Source organism: Bufo gargarizans, chromosome 5, assembly GCF_014858855.1.
Source record: "Bufo gargarizans isolate SCDJY-AF-19 chromosome 5, ASM1485885v1, whole genome shotgun sequence".
Lineage (NCBI taxonomy): Eukaryota > Metazoa > Chordata > Amphibia > Anura > Bufonidae > Bufo > Bufo gargarizans.
Genome location: NC_058084.1, coordinates 367,672,033 through 367,695,192, shown reverse-complemented (window position 1 = coordinate 367,695,192; position 23,160 = coordinate 367,672,033). Strand labels below are relative to the sequence as shown.

Genomic DNA, 23,160 nt, shown 5'->3' with positions numbered 1-23,160 from the left:
ATTTCTTACTGTGGGGCTTCAGCCCATTGTATTTCATATTAAACCAATACTAACCTATAAAAATAAATCAGTTAACCCAGTCATTTGTTATAATCTAAAGAACTATCGATAGTTAACTATGTATTACACAGTTTTAAGTTACTCCTTTATTTTTTTTAGAAATTAAAAAAATAAATATTTCAATATTAAATAGTGAAATGCATTCTAATTTATGATAATGTACTACGTAGTTAATTAAGTTGATTGGAATACCATCAGAGACAACCGAGTACCATTCAGACAAAAGTTATCTTGTATTGTTGTATTGTTTTTTTTTATCAGTGGCAAAAAATTAGCTACTGTAAATAGTCTCAAAAAGGCAAAAAGGTTTACAACAAACATTAGAACTAAACTGATTTGTCCTAATGAAATCTGATCTATTACCAAAATCTTATGTCAGTCATTGATACATTAGATCAGGAATAGGCAGCGTGTGGCTTTCCAGCTCCTGTTGGACCAAATCACTTGGCGTTTTCTGCTATTTTCTGGCTTAACCACAAATTGCCTAAGCCTGCATCAAATACTATACCACAGTGCTAATGTCATCAGCTTCATCAGGTTTTTTTTGCCTGCTTGGCAGGGATTTCAAGTATTCAAGATGACGTCTTGCATCCTCTTGGTTTTGCCGTACATAGTATACCACATATGATATCACCATGGTGAACCAGCCAAACATAGTGACCAACATGGCATAATCTGTTGTCCTTTTGGGAAGATTGCAAAGATCAGCATCATTAGCATTAGTCAGCAATGCCCGTCCCGCATGTTCATCCAGCACGGCTGTTTTGCAGATAATATTGCTCGCAGTCTCATGATTAGATGCCATGCTTCGCAGAACCTGCTGAAGAGTACAGTCGCAATGCCATGGGTTGTTAGCAATCCGGGCTCTTGCCTTCAAGTTATTGAAAGCATTTTCATGGACGCTTACAATCTGGTTATCCGACAGATCTAGGGTCTGTAAGGTCTCTGCTACACCTTTAAAAGAATGTTCATCTATAAACTCAATGGCGTTTTTGGATAGGTTGAGAACTTTCAGTTGATGGAGATCTTTAAAAATCTCATTAGGGATAGAGGTTATCTGATTGGAGTCTAAGTAGAGCAAAACAGTTTCCGGGGGAATGTCTCTAGGTATTTCCTTGAGATTTGCATTACTGCAACTGACATTTAAGCCTCCGGAATGAGAGCACAGACAGCCTTTGGGACACATACTGGCAGAATGAAAGCACAGTATCATCAGAACAAAGCTTTGTAGGAGTAGACACATGGAGAGAGAGCGTGTTAGCCACAGGTCTACCAAATTCATGCTTAGATGTCAGCATAATAACATGACTACTCCTCATTTACCCAAAAGAAGTAATAAAAGATGCACCGGAGCATAGATGTAGCTTCATTTTTTAGAGTTCTTTGAATGGAGGACTGTAGCACTCATCAGTTCAAGGAAGGCACCTAAAGGAAAAAAATACAGCGCAGTTAATATGATTAATAGTTGCATTTCCTTCATATTATAGTATATGATAGTCAGGATAAATGTGTGATTACTCACAATCTCTTTAAAATTTGTTAAATTTTTTCCTCATTTTTTTCTTCCTTATAATCGAACTATTCATTTATTATGCCAATACCTGTCATACTGTACACTAAGTTCCAGCATTAATCTTACGCTGCACATTCTGTAACCCTGACGGCCAACGTTCACTACTCTGTCACTACTCTATCAATTCTCAGCCACTGACAATCAGCTTACGGCTCATTAGGACTTGTCCGTTAAAGAACATTTGTCTGAGGAAACAGAGTAGATTTTCATAGTTTACAGTTTATATTATAGTCGACCTACATAAAAGTTTTGCAAAAACAGGAAAATATATTTATTTACAATGCATAATTAGAGAAGGATACATCTACATTTTAGTTAAAAGTAGCTATAAAGAATTCAGCCGACTCATTATCAGCACTATTTATAACTGATGCATAAATTTACACCTAGACTATGTTCACACGGTGGAATTTTCATGTGGATTTCAGCACATAGTTCGCATCAAAATCTATGTGAAATTTGCATTCATTCCACATTGCATACATGTAAAATAGTTCACAATAGTTCACAAATCCATTCACATGCATTAGAAATTTTCCAAAGCAGAATTTGTTTTGCTACCACACAAAAACCCCAATGGATGACAATGGGACAAATCTTTGAGTGGATCTGCTGCACTTGCCTTGGATCCCTACATTGTAAATAATCCATTTTGGATAATCCGTTTTGTTAGAATGATCCTGATTACAGATTGTCTCATTGCTCAGATCATTACTATCACTGATCACCAGTGACCACATGTAATCTGTGAACACAGCAGTAGGTGTTCAAATTGTCTTCAGTACCACTGCATGGAGAATGAAGCATTATACTGGATTTAGATGGCCCAACTGGACAGGAAATTTTCTGAAAGGGACCGCTCCTTCCCAATAACTCCCTGCTCGTCACTTAGATGCACCCCTTCACTGTATGGGGATAATGACTAATGCCACCGCTTGTCCCCCTACAGATTAATTGATGACTGAGGTGTCCGTCTGAAAGATCAGTTTACCTGATGAATGAGCCTTTTTTTGTTCATTGGGTGATCTATGGCATCTTTATATTGGCCAAGTATCGAGAATATTTGTACAAACATTGTTTCCCGATAACTGGCCAAAAATTGGGCCCTGTAAATCCAGAATTACACAATGCCCATTGAAGTCAATGAGCTATTCATGAATTTCACAGAAATGCTGCAGTCCCCCAGACTGAGAAACAATCATTGTAAATGTTCTCGGCTGATACTTTCTGAAATTTCTGTGTGTCCCCCCCCCCCCCCCTTCTGTTTTTAACGCAGAATCAGCTTGTAGAGTATTTCTAAATTAGACAATCCTTTTAACTGTATAACAGCAAATAAAAAGTCTATTACAAATACATGGGGGAATGTATAATTGTTCGATGCAGCTTCTGGTGTAGAAAAGTTCAACTTTGAGTCCAGTTTTTGCAGCCAAATTTATCACTTTTTACACTTTTTCCTACACCCTCAACCATTTTGCTAAAAAGTTGGTGTGTCTACAGCCCCTGGAATCTACAGCAGTTTCTTTTTGGTGTAGATTTTTATTTTCTGGTGCATGGATGTCCCATGGATATACCAAAATTATGAAGAGGCATCTCCATAATTCAGGTGCATCTTATGCCAGTGAAAATTCTTATTAGGAATGGCATTTCTGGTTCCCTCTAGTAGAATTTACCTAATTTAGGAAATAAATATGATATAATGTTGCTAATATTGCAAGGCCAGCTGTGGCTATTAGGTGACGAAGCACAGACAGTTTTTGGCATGCTTAATCTAGAGCCGGTATTTTATAGTTATGTGTTATATTTTTTAATGGAGCTCTTAAAAGTAAATCTACTTTCTCATAATGACATGAAAAAACATACATGGACTTCTTTTACTTATACTTGTGACCACTTGTATTAAAAGAGGTTATCCAAAGATTTAAATAAAATAGAGTAATGGAGTAATGCACACTAGTATTTCAATTATATCATACATGAAAAAAAAACACTGATCTCACAGTAATTTTCTCCCTTTTCGTCTTTTTACTCACAAATCCGGAGGAATTGTCAATTCCCTTTTTGTGGGTGGACAGCAGCTTGTCTCATGTGACCATTAAGCACCTGCATCTCTCAGGAGTGCATTGCAGTCAGATCTTGTACACTCTTTGAACCCCCAGATACTAAATAGTCCCTCAAACACAGCGCCAGCAATTACACTAATAAATAGCACTGTTATATGTAATGTCCTTCCTTAATGCCCCTCTCCACTGTCTGGACAGAGATATAGCTATATACTTTCATGAATTTAGAAGTAGGGATGAATAAAAGGTGGCTGGGCCACTTCAGCTGCTTCATTATGAGATCACTATGTCAGCACTGAATGGAGGCAGAGATGCGGCCCCCTACTGAATTGCAGGCAAAGATTGGCCTGAATTCTTGCCACATAAGAAACAGCAGGGGGTGGTACCGAAAAAAGAAAACAATATTCTTATTGCATGTATATTATACTAATAATTCATTTGAAATTCTCTATTCATTGTATAGTATTAGCAATATTTTTTGCAGGTCAATCCCTTTAAGGTGAATTCAGGGAATAAGGAAATAATTATGATGGAATTTAGTTTGTTTCCGGGTGGTGTTACATGTAGAGTGTATAAATATTGTGTTTGGCCGTGCAGAAGCCATATGGATTTATTATATATCCAAATGTTTGCTCTTGTTAATTAAGTTCCTGTGATGACAGTAATGTTCTTATTTATGTCTCTTCTCCATGTGCTCTAAAGATATCAACAGACACATTAGTTCCACATTTGACTGCTCTCATTTACGTACTGTGTTCATTTTTTCTTGCTCCTGTTTCACTAATGCCCTAAATCAGTAAGCTATAATCTACAGGGAACAATTACTGATAAATGGAGTAATCGCATTTTGACACCAGCTGGCTGCAGTTGTTAGGGGCAGTATCTGTGAGGCATTAACATTTATGGAACCTAAATTGTCATCTCGAAAGAGTGTTGGAATGGAAACACAGCTACATAAAAATGTGCACAAATAAATATATTATTAACAATCAATAGCTAATCACATTCTCCTATGCTAGAAAGTGACATTTTAACCCCTTAGTGACCACCCATATGCCTTTTTACAGCAGTCGCTAAGAGGCCTTAGGCTCAGCCGCCACCTTTTCACATGAGTGCAGTGCTCCTGCTCTGACAGCTGGACCGGCAGGAGTGCCAACTTGGGCTGTTTAACCCTTTACATGGGGCCTGCCTCATGTAAGTCGAGACAGAGGGAGCATCTCCCATCGGCAATCAACAAATGAGATTGCGAGGTGCCAATGTGTGTATAGGAAGGCTGGGATCTAGTGTAGGTCCCAAGCCTGCCTTGAGTGTTCTCCAGCAGGCTGCACCTCAGTATAGTCAGTATAGCACTGATAATAAAACGTAATGCACCTAGGAATAGTGCATTGAATAAAGTTAAAAAATTTTTATTAAATAAAAAAAATCCAATAAAAAAATACGCATTTTTTCATTGAAAAAATTATTTTCAATGAAAAAAATAGCAATAATAAAATCTCCCCCACATGTTTGGTATTGCCACAATCATAATGACCTGCATCACACAATTATCATGTAAATTATCTCCTATGGTGAACGTTGTAAAAAAACAAAAAGTCAGAATTGCTAATTTTTGCTTAGTCGCCACCAAATAAACTTAACATGTGTTATTTATACCAAAATGATACCATTGAAAACTATAAGTCATCCCACAAAAACCCCTCACACAGCTCCGTAGAAAGCAAAATAAAAATGTTATGGTTCTTGGTATACAAAAATGCAAAAACATTTTCTTCTTTTTGTTTAAAAAAGGGGTTTATTGCCCAAAAGTAGTGAAATGCAAAAAAACTAAATGTGTTTGGTATTGCTGTAATCGTACTGACCCAGAGAATAAAGATATTATGTTATTTATGCCAAAAAATGAACACCGCAAAATTTATAATGCAAAACTTAGTGGCAGTACTGTTCCTTTTTCCCATCTCCCTCCCAGAAAAAGTTTATATAAGTTAATCAGAAAGTTATGTTTTTCCCAAAATGACAGCATTAAAAACTACAACTACCCACAAAAGAACAAGCCGTCATACAGCTACATAGACAGAATAATAAAAAGGTTATAGTTCTTGGAATGTAACGATGAACAAATGATGAAAAATGCTTGGTCAGTAAGGCCCAAAACAGGCTGGTCATTAAGGGGTTAAATAACTGCTGCGGGCTGCCCAGACAACATACACTTTATGTATAGAACTCCTCCTGAGGAAGCGAACTAACACACGAAACACGCGTCGAGGAGCACCTCCGCCCTGACATCAGCCCCTTCCAACATCGGTATATTGCCTCTCTATTTAGTGCCCCTCTAGGTTGTATGACTTGATTGTTCTGGGCCTTAGTAGTGTTATTTATAGGGGGCACCTTTATATTTGGTATTTCGTACCCATTTTACATTGCTCTGATCGATCACTTTCAATAGGTTATTTACTCCATCTTGTACCGATCATCAGAAACATACTTACCATCTTCATTGGGATAGGGCTGACAGCAGGGCGGTGCAAACTGTGTTTAGTCCCTGCTTTTTTATTTTTATACATGCTGTCCATCATGTTTATAACTTATTGATACATTAATAACATTAGATTTTTTAACTATTCCATAGTGGTGTGTTTTGCACTCCTTTTTTGTTGTGTTATTTTCAGTACTGTGGGAGTGTACCCTTTCACAAGAGACCGCAGGTGATTTATGTATAGCAGGTCACAGCACTTAAAATGCAGGATTTATTCCATTGCCAACAGTTATATGCCATAGTTCAAATACAAAGGCAGCTTTCAGATGGCAAGCTATTCTCAAGTAATTCAATAAATCCATACATAGCCAGCTAGATAGCGAATTTCTGGGTCAATTACCTTGACTACAAGTTAACAAGGAAGGAACATCACTTCTTTATATTGTATTTGCACATAATTCATAATTGTGGTAACAAAGGGCATTTATGAATTTAGATACATGTTAACATATTGTTACCACATACCTTTTTTAAGTGAAATATTTTCATAATGGTAACTACAATTCATGTATCAAAATGTACCTGATCTTGGTGGTCCTAAAAGTAATGGGAAATGCTACTTAAAAGGGGTGTCTTACTTAAGAAAATGGGATTTATTATGTACATAAAGTTAATACAAGGCGATATGGACAATCACATGGTGTCGTATTCCACCACTAACCAAAATTGAAACACACAAAGAGACTTAGACTTTGTCAAATTATATAATAAGATATTTTATTTTATATCATTTTAACATTTGTTTTGGTATATAAAGGCCACGACTCATATTCTTAGACAATCAAAATATTTAAATCATAAGAATTAATTAAATCCAAGACCTTGTCTAAGACCCAAACTAGTCCACTCAAGGAGCGACTATTACCCCGTATAAACACCATGACGATAAAAGAAGGGGGGTGAGATGGGGGATTCTTCGCTGTCAACTGCTGAATGCGCAGTGAGTAACTGAAATTTTCTTCTCTTACAGTTGACTCATGCCGACCGTTACCAGCAGACCAATCATGATCATCCATTATCCACAAGGTCAAGTTCAGCCCAGCACTCATTACAGGTAAGTAATTCGACTTAACCCTTTCATATCCATATACCTTTGCACATACTAAAAGGGGGTGGGTGTTCCCTGACACCATGTCCCCCCTTTTGTATTCGCAAAAGGTTATCTCAATACATTAGTAAGAGTCTTTTATCAACTTTACATGATGAATGCTATTTGTTGAAGTGAAAGAACCCCTTTAAATAGTTATGTTGGTCCATTTTTCTTCAAGGGCACCCCTCTACGACATCCGTATGCTCTAATTAAGGTCTTGCTTAGATAGTATCTTAAATCTCAGACAACCGCTATAATGTCTTAAAAAAACAAAAAAAACATTATATGTCCACCTGTTTCTCCATGGCCGTTCACTGTGGTGCTGGTCTGGCACACCCACTGGTGTTTGTTTCCAAACAGCAGTTGTGATGTGCCTGGATATGCCACATAACCACTGCAGCCAATCCCTGTCCTCAGTGGTCTGCAGATGTGGAAAGTGATTGTCTGCAGCAGTGAGATTCCAGTTCCAGACACATTGCTGTGCACCTCACTGGAGTCGGTGAGCTGTACAGTGACATTTCTAGATTTGCCCCTCACCTCTGCAACCCATCACTGACCTCAGTGATCGACCGAAAACAAGCAGCAGTGATAGAGGAGGTCTTCAGAGAAAGAAGCTTTAATAAAGGGTGAGTAAATGCTGTTTTTTTTTTTTTTTAAGACATTGTAGGAGTTGTCCGAGATGTTTAGGTATCTAGGACAACGCCTTTAATTCCTGCATCTGATCCAGCATGTCCACAGCCATACCTAACCATGTATTAAAATACAGTAACCAGGTGTGTTAACCCCTTCCCACTCATGTCACATATTACTGGTATATTAATAATTACATCCAGCCTCTAATTTTAGTCTCTTGTACCCTGGCCCTATCTACTTTTGCACCTTTACTAAAAAATATTCTGTACTTGAATGATCATCACCCATGTACAGGGGCTGTGTCTGAAGCTAAGGACGGGGTATGCATTTAAATCTAAAATAGGGTTCTTATTCTCAGCACTAGAAACATCTTACACTATATACACATATTTGACATTCCTTTGCATGGGAGAATGAGAGAATTCACTTTTGGGATAAATATCTATGCATTGAAAAAATGACCTTACTATAGATTTTTTCCTGTCTCTGACCATGCTTATCTAAAAAGATGTAGAAAGCCATATATACCTTGTCTTAAGTTTTTGTTGTCAACTAAAAAACTGAAATAAACATTTAGAACGCAGCAATTCAAAAGGTGAAGTTTTGCCCTGTGGATGAAAGGGTTAAAATACTTTGGGTAGTAGGAAAGGTCCACAATTCCCTTAGAAGGTTGCAATATAGAATTTTATATGAATCATTGACTTACTCAATTAAACATCATCAATAAAGCATACTCTGCTACTTTTAGAATATGCAACTTATCTCAAGGAACATTCCCTGGAAATATCCTTACTCTCCTCAATTTGACCAACTGCACAGAGTTTTCTCTTCATGCTCTTAACGCTAATGGAATATGATGTCTTACTTTTAAAACCAGTATAATCACATTTAATACAAATTTCATGATGGAGAATGAAGTCCTGAATGCTTCTACAAGACAGTAGCGGAAAATGAAAGGCTTGTGGCTGGAGATACAATAGTTTAACATCAAAGCGTCTCTTGAAAAAAAATATATCGAATGCACATAAACCAAGTCTCCTCCACAGAGAAGCCTCCATATAACTCTTTTGATCTATGAACCAAGTGAATTCTATAGTACAATGACAAGCTACAGAACATTAACACCACAAGTAAAGAAAGGCTGGCAAGGAGTATCTTTAAATAAGATAACCTCCTAATCAGAATATGTAATAGGTGAAACTCAAAAGATTCGAATATAGTGCAAAAGTCCATTTATTTCAGTAATGTAAAATAAAAGGAATTGCATTAATGCAGCCTAAAATTAGAATTTTGTGAAAAGGTTCAATATTCTAGGCTCAAAGTGTCACAGTCTAATCAACTAATTAATCCATACCCCCTGAGAAAATGGTACCTCAAAATTGTGACTTTGGGGTTTTATAAGCTATAAGCCATAATCATCCAAATTATAACAAATTAAGGCTGGAAATATCTCGCTTTGCATGTAATGAGTCTATCTCATATATTAGTTTCACCTTTTAAGTTGCATTACTGAAATAAATGAACTTTGCACGATATTCTAATTTTTCGAGTTTCACCTGTATATTATATGGCCTTACACCAGAAATGATAATACCTTTGCTTACTTAAAATATTACAAAAAAGCATCAAAACATCAATATATCACCTGGGCTGAGTTCACACATCAGTTATTTGTTCAGTTATTTCCATCAGTTATTGTGAGCTAAAACCAGTAGCGAAGCCTACACAGAGATCAGGTGTAATGGAAAGATCTGCACCTGTTTTATGTTTTTTTACCCGCACCTGGTTTTGGCTCATAATATCTGAAGGAAATAACTGAAGGGTGAACTCAACCTTATTTGAGCTGTAAACTGAGACATTTACCTTTGGCATAAACTCATAAGTAATGCATTCAGCAACAGAATAGTGGTTGGAGTGGCTACTATTTGCATAAGCATACGGGCACTCGCTGAGCTTGGTTCCCAAGCTACGACTACTGACATCACAGCTTCAGGTAGAGGGAGGTGTTAGTGTGAGATGCTCATCTGCTCAGCGCAGTACAAAGAAATGCTTTCTACATCTTCAGGGGAAGTCCAATGCTGAATATAGCTGTTCACGAGTGGCAAATAAGAGGGCTCATGGCCCCCTCAGCTGCTAGGACCTAACCAGTGCAACAAGCAATAACTCTTCTTGCGAGCCTTCTTGCACATTTGTGCATTTCTCCTTTTATATACAGTCATGGCCGTAAATGTTGGCACCTCTGAAATGTTTCAAGAAAATGAAGTATTTCTCACAGAAACGTATTGCAGTAACAGATGTTTTGCTATACCTATGTTTATTCCCTTGGTGTGTATGTATTGAAACAAAACCAAAAAAGGGAGAAAAAGCTAATTGGATATAATGTCACACCAAACTCCAAAAATGGGCTGAACAAAATTATTGGCACCCTTTCAGAATAGAGGATAAATAAGATTGTTTCAAGCATGTGATGCTCCATTAAACTTACCTGGGGCAAGTAACAGGTGTGGGCAATATAAAAATCATGCATGAAAGCAGATAAAAAAGAGAGAAGTTCACTTAGTCTTTGCATTGTGTGTCTGTGAGCGCAACGCTAAGCATGGACAACAGAAAGAGGAGAAGAGAACTGTCTGAGAACTTGAGAACCAAAATTGTGGAAAAATATCAACAATCTCAAGGTTACAAGTCCATCTTCATAGATCTAGATTTGCCTTTGTCCACAGTGCGCAACATTATCAAGAAGTTTGCAACCCATGGCACTGTAGCTAATCTCCCTGAACGTGGACGGAAGAGAAAAATTGATGAAAGGTGTCAAAGCAGGATAGTCCGGATGGTCGATAAGCAGCCCCAAACAAGTTCCAAAGATATTCAAGCTGTCCTGCAGACTCAGGGAGCATCAGTGTCCGCACGAACTATCCGTCGACATTTAAATGAAATGAAACACTATGGCAGGAGACCCAGAAGGACCCCACTGCTGACACAGAGACATAAAAAAGCAAGACTATATTTTGCAAAAATGAACTTGAGTAAGCCAAAATCCTTCTGGGAAAACGTCTTGTGGACAGATGATACCAAGATTGAGCTTTTTGGTGAAGCACATCATTCTACTGTTTACCGAAAACTGAATGAGGCCTACAAAGAAAAGAACACAGTACCTACAGTGAAATATGGTGGAGGTTTATTGAAGTTTTGGGGTTGTTTTGCTGCCTCTGGCACTGGGTGTCTTGAATGTGTGCAAGGCATCATGAAATCTGAGGATCACCAACGGATTTTGGGTCGCACTGTAGAGCCCAGTGTCAGAAAGCTGGGTTGGCGGCCAAGATCTTGGGTCTTCCAGCAGGACAATGACCCCAAACATACGTCAAAAAGCACTGGATGGCAACAAAGCGCTGAAGAGTTCTGAAGTGGCCAGCAATGAGTCCAGATCTAAATCCCATTGAACACCTGTGGAGAGATCTTAAAATTGCTGTTGGGAAAAGGCGCCCTTCTAATAAGAGGGGCCTGGAGCAGTTTGCTAAGGAAGAGTGGTCCAAAATTCCGGGTGAGAAGCTTATTGATGGTTATAGGAAGCGACTGATTTCAGTTATTTTTTCCAAAGGGTGTGCAACCAAATATTAAGTCAAGGGTGCCAATAATTTTGTCCAGCCCATTTTTTTGAGTTTGGTGTGACATTATGTCCAATTTGCTTTTGCTTTTTTGCCTCCCTTTTTTGGTTTTGTTCCAATAAACACAAAGGGAATAAACATGTGTATAGCAAAATGTGTTACTGCAATACTTTTCTGTGAGAAATACTTCATTTTCTTGGAAAATTTCAGGGGTACCAACATTTACGGCCATGACTGTATAAGTTTGAAAAATCCTGCTATTCACAACTAGGCAGTTTGTAAGATGTTACAGCGTTACTACTTCTTTTGGATTTTCTTGAAAAATGTCCTAAGGGTGGCAAACCTATTATACTTTAAGCAAGTTGAAGGCTGTTTTTGTGCATGGGGAAGGCTGTTTTTAATGGGATCTGAACCAATCAATGACTTGAAGCATTGGCAAGGTACACTTTTAAGGCTATGTTCACATGGCATAACGTTGAAGCTGAAAAATACTAAACTGATTTCAAGAGAAATAAGCCTCTGAAATTCAGACGCCTTTATGGCATATTACTTTTTGCTGCCTGTAGCTTACATTGCATTTTCATGGAGACAGGTTCCCTTTAAAGAGGACCTTTCACCACTCCTGACATGCCTGTTTTAATAGCTTCATGCATTCCCCATGTAATAACAATTCTGATACATCTATTCTTATGGCTCTATGTTGTGCTGTTCCTTTATTATTTCTACTAGAAGTTATGAATGAATTACTAGCAGTCTGCAGTAAGGGTACAGAGGGGTGGTAACCAGTTGGGGGGGGGGGGGGGGGGTCCCCTGCACAGTCTGAAAATGGCAGCACTGATTGGATAGAGTGAGTTTGTGCAGGTACACCCCCCCCCCCCCAACTGGTTACCTACCCTCTGTACCCTTACTGCAAGCTGCTGGAAATTAATTCAAAACTTGTAGTAGAAATAATAAAGCAATGGCACAACATAGAGACATAATAATAGATGCTCCAATTGTTACTACATGAGGAATGCATGTAGCTATTAAAGCAGGCATCAACCGGGCCCAACAGGCACTGTCTAGTTATAATGCGTCCATCAGGCTCTGACATGGCGTCTGTCATTTTAACAGATAAAATAGTGCAGCATGGTGTGCTATTTTTTCCAGCAGATATGACAGAATCTGCAGCAGATATGTTCATAAATGTAAAGTAGATTTCATTTTTCTACACGATTTCTCCCCCAGTCCTCTCTCAACACAGTCAGGATATAACCCCCACTTGTTCTTGGTTCCACACCTCCCCCTTTGCTTTTATTGTCTAAAAACTGTATGATTTCTCAACGGATGCTTCCTGAGAGAGGGTTTGTTCACACTGCAGAGTCTGTCAAAAATATTAGACCCAAAAAATCTGCAGGCATGTAAAATAACAGATGGCATAACAGAAACCTGGTGACCCCCATTATAGCCAATGGGGTCTGTCTAGTGCCATTAGTTTCAGTTATGTGCCAGATTCCATTATTTTGATCTTCTGTTCATATAACAGAGCACAAGACTATAAATCAGTAGCAGTGATATGAACTCCACCTGGCAGATACAAAAACAAGCCAGCATAGTGTCATAGTGAATATATTGGGCCAAATTCTGCAAATATAGACCCAGACACAAGACAAGTAGTTGCTAGGCAATGTGTAGCTTTCAGAGTACACGAGGAGATGCTGCAGCAGAAGACATGATCAGATATTGCAGGCTAGTTAAGGAAATCAAGGAATTTAGTGACAACTGCAAGTTAATGTATCCAGATTACTATGGGCCATACTGTTACTGTCTTACTGATCACAATACCACTATGGAAATTGTTTTGAAAACCAAAATGCTTGAATAAAAAGCTTTTGTGTTACGAGACCCGATTGTATCTATAGATCCTTTATGTACACTTTGATTTAGATTTTTCTCACAACAGGGTTGATCTCACATTGAAACTTACCAAGCAATCACTGCAGAAGTCAGAGACAGTCATACACGCTAACAGTGGGAGACAGGTCCACTGAAGCTGCCACTGCCTTTGTAGATTTTCATGTTTTTATCGTGTACGCTATATAAAAATGGCAGCACAGATGAATGATTTTAATCTCCCTTGTGCTTCGGAAATATTTTGTAGTTGTAAACAGCGAGGAATCTCTGCGTTACTTAGAGTCAGGAGATGATAAGACAATGACTAGTGAAGGATCAAAGGGGAATTTCACAACATCCCTTTAATCATTTGGAAGGGTCAATCAGAAACTATAGCACTGTATTTAATCCATTATTACTAATCTGTGTTAGTTACACTTATCATATGCTGCTATCATCTTAGTTGGGTTGAAGTACTTATAAGATTCAAATGATGATTTTATTAAATACAGTTAGTTCTGGAGCGTATGAAACCTAATTCTTTATGATGTCAATTATTTTATTTATTATACAGACGTGGACAAAATTGTTGGTACCCTTTGGTCAATGAAAGAAAAAGTCACAATGGTCACAGAAATAACTTTAATCTGACAAAAGTAATAATAAATTAAAATTCTATAAATGTTAACCAATGAAAGTCAGACATTGTTTTTCAACCATGCTTCAACAGAATTATGTAAAAAAATAAACTCATGAAACAGGCATGGACAAAAATGATGGTACCCCTAACTTAATATTTTGTTGCGCAACCTTTTGAGGCAATCACTGCAATCAAACGCTTCCTGTAACTGTCAATGAGACATCTGCACCTCTCAGCAGGTATTTTGGCCCACTCCTCATGAGCAAACTGCTCCAGTTGTGTCCGGTTTGAAGGGTGCCTTTTCCAGACTGCATGTTTCAGCTCCTTCCAAAGATGCTCAATAGGATTGAGGTCAGGGCTCATAGAAGGCCACTTTAGAATAGTCCAATTTTTTCCTCTTAGCCATTCTTGGGTGTTTTTAGCGGTGTGTTTTGGGTCATTGTCCTGTTGCAAGACCCATGACCTGCGACTGAGACCAAGCTTTCTGACACTGGCTAGTACATTTCTCTCTAGAATTCCTTGATAGTCTTGAGATTTCATTGTACCCTGCACAGATTCAAGACACCCTGTGCCAGACGCAGCAAAGCAGCCCCAGAACATAACAGAGCCTCCTCCATGTTTCACAGTAGGGACAGTGTTCTTTTCTTGATATGCTTCATTTTTTCGTCTGTGAACATACAGCTGATGTGCCTTGGCAAAAACTTCGATTTTTGTCTCATCTGTCCACAGGACATTCTCCCAGAAGCTTTGTGGCTTGTCAACATGTAGTTTGGCATATTCCAGTCTTGCTTTTTTATGATTCGTTTTCAACAATGGTGTCCTCCTTGGTCGTCTCCCATGTAGTCCACTTTGGCTCAAACAACGACGGATGGTGCGATCTGACACTGATGTTCCTTGAGCATGAAGTTCACCTTGAATCTCTTTAGAAGTCTTTCTAGGCTCTTTTGTTACCATTCGGATTATCCGTCTCTTAGATTTGTCATCAATTTTCCTCCTGCGGCCACGTCCAGGGAGGTTGGCTACAGTCCCATGGATCTTAAACTTATGAATAATATGTGCAACTGTACTCACAGGAACATCTAGTTGCTTGGAGATGGTCTTATAGCCTTTACCTTTAACATGCTTGTCTATAATTTTCTTTCTGATCTCTTGAGACAGCTCTTTCCTTTGCTTCCTCTGGTCCATGTCGAGTGTGGTACACACCATATCACCAAACAACACAGTGATTACCTGGAGCCATATATATAGGCCCAATGGCTGATTACAAGGTTGTAGACACCTGTGATGCTAATTAGTGGACACACCTTGAATTAACATGTCCCTTTGGTCACATTATGTTCTGTGTTTTCTAGGGGTACCATCATTTTTGTCCATGCCTGTTTCATGAGTTTATTTTTTTACATAATTCTGTTGAAGCATGGTTGAAAAACAATGTCTGACTTTCATTGGTTAACATTTATAGAATTTTAATTTATTATTACTTTTGTCAGATTAAAGTTATTTCTGTGACCATTGTGACTTTTTCTTTCATTGACCAAAGGGTACCAACAATTTTGTCCACGTCTGTATTATTGAGCTGTTCCAATTGATCCACTGCAGTATGTAACATTACTCTTTTTATGAAGCAGTATTCCACAGATGTTTCACTTTAGGGCCATAATGTGTGACATTTACAGCTGGGGCAGGATTTATAAGACATAGGAAGCCTGTATGGCAGTGACACTAGATAATGGGGAGTTCACTAAGTATGGTATTTTGGAGATCACATTTGTTCCAGAAGTACTCTATGGAGTATAGAGGCAGATGATAGAATTTAATATAACCTTATCATATATAGAGACAAGTCGATCCCTATGAGACAAATTATTCTCTGAGGATTATTGCTTTATGGATGCTTTAACAATGTTTTGTTGTATCTGACCTTTAGGTAAACCTCATTGGGGTCCTAAGGATATTTCCACATATTCAGGTTTCTTGATGTCGTTTTTGGAAGCCCAAATCAGAAGTGGATCATAAAAGTATTAAAAACAAATACTACTTCTATTTTTAAATTTACTCCTGAATGTGTGGCCGTACACTAAGGATACGTTTAGTGTATGGGCCAGGAAATTTCTCAACGGATCCGCCAAATGGACAAAAGAGATGTTATTTGAGCCTTAGGTGTTGAGAAGGGAACCCAAAGCTCATGTTTACACGCATTTGAAAATTTCCACTGCTAAAACTGAAGTAGAAATCTGTAATAATCTGTTGTAGACAAATTAATGGTTGCAATCAGCTTGCATCAAAGTTTGTGTAAGGAAAAAGGTAAATCCATTCTCCATCAGCTGCAGTCAGAGACACCCAGTCGTTACCATCTTGATTGAATTCTCCTGAGCCATCTTTAGGATAACACACACCCAGTCTCTCGGGAGTTGTCGTCCCCCCCCCCCAAATCTGGAGCGGGTTCACTCTCGCAGTCTTTAACTGGCCTTTCTTTAACAGTCTCTTGGTGTCGGCCACCTCCACTTTGGAGTGACCACACCCCCACAGTCTCTCGGTAGTTCTGCCGATCTTCAGGTATGGCCCGCCTCCAAGGCATCTGGAGCGGGTTCACCCTCACAACCTCAGTCCCAACTTTCTTCTATCCAAAGTCTGTTTCCATCTTGCGGTTCTCCCGTGGACAGATTAATAGGTCTTTACAAGGCAGGTCAGACTCTTAAGCGGCGATGTCACAGTACCTAAATTCTACTGCGGAGAACACCTCCGCCACACTACACATCCAGCCCTTCCCTTAAGAACGTCACCGTTCCAGGGTTCAAGGTGGAAAATGAATTATGCCTGTCCCTATCGTGACCTAACCTTATTCCCATTCACACAAATAGAGCAAAAAATGTTCTTTTAACAAGCAGAAATTTTCTCTGACGCAGCAGACAAAACTACAGTTTCCCTCCTTTTACCTGCTGTGCAGAGAAAAAAATCTGTTGAATCCACCTAGCTCGCCATCTGAATTGGAAATTAAAAATAGTCAGCTCACATCAAAGTTTGTGTAAGGAAAAAGGTAAATCCATCTTCCCTCAGGTGCAGTTAGAGAGAGCTCCCATGTACTACCATCTTGATTGAATTCTGCTGAGCATCTCCCCGCCCTGCCCAGTGTCCGTCCTTTATTGACTAATAAAAGGTGTAAAAGGGGCTGGCCCAAGACAAGGATACAGGAAGTGATGACATAGGAAGACAAGCATTTAGAATACATAGCCAGCTAACAAACACATGTATACAATACAGGAAGTGATGACATAGGAAGACAAGCATTTAGATACAATAATCACCCATTTCCACTGCTCAGTGATCAATGCCAGATAAAGTTACTATGATCCACATGCAGGTTTATTTACAGGACAACATCATTATCTCCAGCGGCTGATCAGGCGCACTAGAGACAACAAATGCACGTTCCTTTCGTTTATATTGTTCTCTTAACAAATGCATCCACGCCAAGCCAATAAATTTGCTCTTGCGCGGGGGTCCTAGCCGGCGGCAATACATGTGCCAACAAAACCCTGCTCTGCTGAACACATCAGTCTCCCCCGGCCCACAGCCCAGTGCTTAGCACATGGACCATTCGCCGATGGAGACCCCTGTGCCCAGCAGCTGTGACAGGACATACACGGGAAGATATCCACTCCAATGGTTTACCCTGACACTGATGACAATACACAATATATCAAATACACATCCTAATAAAATTTCCACAACAAAACCATCATATGCAAGTGAATAAAGCTTTTCTAAAATCCTATTACCAAGGAGCAGAAGAACACATTAGTAGAATTTAGGACTTTAGAATCCTTATCTGTTATGGACTTCTTGTGAAGAGGTTGGCACATTTCAGCCCTTGTACTGTAATGTACCCAGTGTACACAACTGAATGCTATACAACTGCATAACTTGTCCATCTTCTATTATATGCCGCACATATTACATTTTTGTGAGTCACTTTTCAGTGCCAAGTAAAAACGGTATACTGACACATGCCACAACATATCCCAAAAGCATACTCTTTTGGCATACACTAGCCCATTATATCCTATGAACATGTTCTTTTACATCAGGAGAATTTATCTGGAAAATATCCTGGAACCCAAATGAATACCACAAATTTGGCAAGAACTTAAACGTTAAAGGGGTTGTCCAAGATAATTTAAATCTCAGACAACCCCTAGAGTGTCTTAAAATATCAAAAACATATGCTCATCCATGTCTCCAGCATCGTTCTCTGCGGCAGCGGTCTGGTAGTCTGCTGATATGTCTGGATACGGTGCTTGACCACTGCAGCCAATCACTGTCCTCAGCTGTAGACTGATGAGGACAGTGATTGGCTGCCAATTCATGTATCTATATATATCTTACAGTGCCCTCTTCGCAAACACAATACCCACCTCTGTCATCCATAACCGTCACACAGTCTCACAGATAAGCATTTTAAAAACATTGTATGATTATTATTCAACCCAAAACATTTTTGGTGGTTCAAAGCCTGAAGGATTATTAACATTTTACTGCAGTAATACTTGCAGGAATAAGAGGTATGTTGTTTCTTTCAGCTATCATAATTTTGGGTTGCAAAGAGTTAGTAGAAAATCTATAAAAATGCAATGGGTATTTTTTTAAATCTGCCATTCAATGCACGTATATGCTCTGATGCGCTGTATTGTGAATGAAAAACAGAAAACTGGATCTATCTTTTTTGATAGCTGATGGAAATAGACTGTAATCCCCTCTGTATTTCAATGAATTTCTACATTGTTCTGAAAAATCTGAAAGTAGTTGAACATTGCGTTATTATCAGCTTGAATAGAAGTATACACAGCAGACAGGGACCAAGCACAGGGCTCATTCTTTCAAGCTGTAAAAAGAAAAGTAAAAGTGTACGTGCTGTGTTCCCTCTGCTTGCATTGTATGAGAACATAATCTTCAGTTATTAACTGCTAATATGCCATCGTACAGCAGAATTCCCAGTATTAAAGGTGTTGTTACAGTGCTGGGGATAAAAAGATGATGAGAGTGATCTCTGTACTGACCCCTGATATATTTTAACATAGTTATTACATCTCCTCTCATGTTCTTATTACGGGCATATATGCCTCTTTTGATGCACCCCACAATCGTATTGGCCTTGGCAGAAGCTGCCTGACACTGGTTTCTACAGTAAACTTTGATGTCCACTAAAATTCCTAATATCAGTGTTACCCAGTGTTTTAACATTTAGTATGTACTGGTGACTTGCATTATTCCTTCCCATGTGCATAACCTTACATTTGTCAGTGTAAAATCTCATCTGCCACTTCTCTGCCCAAGCCTCCAATCTATCCAGATCCCTCTGTAGTAGTATACTGTCCTCTTCAGTGTAAATTACTTTACACAGTTTAGTGTCATCTGCAAAATATTATATTTTACTGTGTAAGCCTTCTACAAGATCATTAATAAATATATTGAAGAGAACAGGACCCAGTACTGACCCCTGAGGTACCCCACTAGTGACAGTGACCCAATCTGAGTGTGTACCATTAATAACCACCCTCTGTTTTCTATCACTGAGCCAGTTACTTACCCACATACACACATTTTCTCCCAGTCAAAGTATTCTCCAGTCCATTAGGCTTCTATTATGATGGAATGCCGTTATGCATTCGGTCAATGAATTGCGTTATGGTCCGTGGTAACAGAATCCATAACGCAATTTAGCGTAAACCTGAACCTGAACTTCAAAAACTGAAGTTCGCTCATACCTACTGGTGATTTGTCTATTTTAATCTTTTTAAGATGACCAAGCTATTCTTCCTGGGTCAGACAGACCACTTGTAATGGGGAGTTTATTTTGACACTGCATTTAATCTGACAGTTTATTTTCCTCAGTGAATACAGTGGAGAAAAAAATATTTTATAGATTTGCTTTCTCTTCATCGATGTCTGCAACTTCCCCCTCATCACTCTTTAAGGGGCCGACACAGTTTTAAACTTTTTATCATTTATATACTTGAAGAACATTTTAGGGTTAGTTTTACTCTTGTTGGCAATGAATCTCTAGCTTGGCTGCTTTGATTTGTCTTTTATATTTTCAATTTTTTTTCTTACAGTTTTTCAATGCTTCCTCATTACCTTCCTTTTAGCGATTTAAATATTAAATTTATCCACTATGTTTTTTTTTTTTTGTTCCTCACACTTTTATTCCCTTACGGTATGTACCTCTCATTTAAATATATCCCATTTTGTGATTGTATTTTGTTTTTGAGGCCTCTCTTACTTGGCTAAATTGTGCTTTTTGGAAGTTTGGCCTTTTTGTGCCTCCCTGAAGAAACACTCTTTTGAATGACAATTGGAAGGTTATTACTTTATGGTCACTATTTCCCAGGTGTCCCCCAACCATGTATGTTGCTCTGTCAGGTCTATTGGTTAGTACTAAGTCCCGTATGGCCGTCCCTCTAGTCGGATCCTGAACTAGTTAGGAAAGTTAATTGTCTTTGGTTATTGCCAAGAACCTACTAACTGCCTGAATAAAGTACGTTTAAGAACATTTTATTGAGAACTAATAAAAAAAATTGGTTCTCCACTAAATTCACAAATCAGGCTGGTGGTGCGAGTTGGAGTCTGGGAACTTATATATATATACCAGCTCTACAAAACTCCCCCCACAAATATCTACTATGATAGATATAGGGACTATAAAAAGCCCACAAATTGAATGGGGTGGTTCAGTCCAGACCACTACAACTTGGTCTGTCCTAGTACAATAGATCACCCCAATAAGTATTGGAGTGAGGGTACAGCCACTAGTGGTGTTATTGAAATGGACCCCCTCCCCACTGAATCAGCAGCTCAACATAGATATGTATCTATTGAAAATGAACATAACAAGGTGCTCTGTATTGCTCAATGCATTTCCCTGCCGCTATTGAGCGGTATTTCCTCACGAGCAACGGCAACCTAATCATAGAGGGCACTGTTCAGATTAAACTATATCACTCTAATGGTGAGTGTGCAATAACATATATTACATTGAACAAAACGCTGAACGCCTCTGATGGCGTGCGTGCAGCAAGGTAGAGCCTCCTGCACTATGACAGCCGTAGCGCGGGCGATTTCAGCGCTGTTTAAATCTCCGCCCCCGGATCTGCCAAGCCTCCAAAACAGGAGCCAATGAGGTGCATCTGTGCTAACTACCACACCTTCTCCTGTCATCACAGTCTTGCTATCGGCGTCCGGGGCTACTGTGTTATTGTGATCCATGCTTAAGTGACCTTATATCTCAAGGAACCGTAATCATCTACAGGTAAAGACCTAATCTAATAGCGATCTTACACCACCCAACCACAGCTATTCATAACATGAGGTATATATGTTGCGCTTTGCAGATTTATTTAAAAGGATACAAGCGCAGCATAGAAAAGACACATAATGACATTCAATGCGGACTAATCTCTCAATACATAGAGATAGTGTACAGTACAATCTGTAAGACACTAATGACATATGAAAAATGCCACAATCTCCTTCCTGAAAGAACCGCATATGTTATGTGCCTATACGATAACTCAAGTGTGAACATTGCTCTGTGAACTCAGATTGTAACAGTCCACAGACATTGGAGCCCGACTATATATGCCACATCAGTCATGATTATGTGGGATAGAAGCCAAGAACCTGTTTCCTTTACAAGATTTACAGGTTTCAGTTTCCCAGTCAAAATCTGGGAAGTTAAAGTCCCCCATAATAACCCCTCGTCTATCTCCCTTAGTAGTAGATTTTCTGTGAAGTCTGGTATATTAGGTGGCTTATAACAAACTCCTATTAGTATTTGATTATTGTTTTTGCTTCCATGTATTTCTACCCACAGTGACTCCACGTGTTCTTTTCTTTCACTTACATCTTCCCAGAGTATGGGCTTTAGACAGGACTTTACATAAAGGAAGACCCCTTTCCCTCTTCGGTTTTTACTATCTAAAAAGACTGTAACCCTGTAAATTAACCGCCCAATCATAGCCATCATCCAACCATGTCTCAGTATTTCCACTACATCATAGTCCTCCTCAGTCATTACTAATTCCAGTTTACCAGTTTTATTAGTCAGGCTTCTGGCATTAGTATACATGCAATTAGGAAGTTTTTGAATATTTTTTACCCTACACCTTACCTTATGAACTGTTCTAGTCCCTCCTTCCATTCCTCCCCCAGTCCCATTGCCTTGCCCCCGGTCTCCATCTGCACTATCTTCCCCTCCTATAATTGTACTTTCTAATGGCTAGGGCAGGGTCTTCATAGGAACATAGCTTTGGCAGCCTACTAACATTCAGGAGGACCGAGGCTATCTGGCTTCCCCGATCCCCACAGGGGGTGCCGTTGCACTGTCGGGAGCGGACGATCCCAGGTTTTTGACCATGGCATCTGATGGATTAAATGTGTGCCCCAGGTGTCTGCTGTTTAAAACAGCAGGCACCCGGTGGGTATAGCACCCGCTGCACTCGCAAGCGGGCACCATCTTTAAATTACCGACTCCTGACATATATTAAATTGGGCGGTTGGGGTAGAGGGTACCTGCACAGGTTTTTTTAGCTCAGATTTTTGTGCAAAAAACTCCAGTATAATTCGGTACCAGCAATGTGCATGAGATTTCAAAAATCTCATGTAAACTTTGCTTTTACTGTGTGGAAACTGACCTGCTGTGCGGATTCTGAAATCCGCAGCATGTCCATTCTTTGTGCAATTTTCAATGCAAGGGTGAGATCTGCAGAAAATTTGCATCAAATCCGAACCAAAAACTGCAAGCAACACAAGCTGTTTTTGGAGCAGATATGGTATGGAAACCCATAGAAATACAGGCAAAAGACCTATGGATTTTCTGTTTTGAAACTTGCACCCATGCTTTCCTCAGGATAGGTCATCACTATGAGATTGGAGGGAGTCCGACTCCATAGACCCTTGCCAATCAGCTATATAATGAGGCTGCAGTGCTCTGTGAGAGCTTAGGACTTTTCCTAAGCCATGTGACGTCACGTTCATTGGTCATGTGGCCTAGGTACAGCTCAGTCCCATTCGAGTGAATCAGCTGAGCTGCGATACTAAG

At 39.1% G+C, this 23,160-nt stretch overlaps 1 protein-coding gene across 1 annotated transcript in view; it reads right to left on the bottom strand.

Moving 5' to 3' along the window:
* Positions 1 to 147: 147 nt before the first annotated feature.
* LRRC3B (leucine rich repeat containing 3B) overlaps positions 148 to 23,160 on the bottom strand; it is a 265,493-nt gene continuing 242,480 nt past the window's right edge. Inside the window, exon 2 of the mRNA XM_044294831.1 lies at positions 148 to 1,485. Coding sequence (XP_044150766.1) covers positions 563 to 1,342 — 780 coding nt within the window. The 5' untranslated portion in view covers positions 1,343 to 1,485 and the 3' untranslated portion in view covers positions 148 to 562. The remainder of the gene's footprint in view (positions 1,486 to 23,160) is intronic.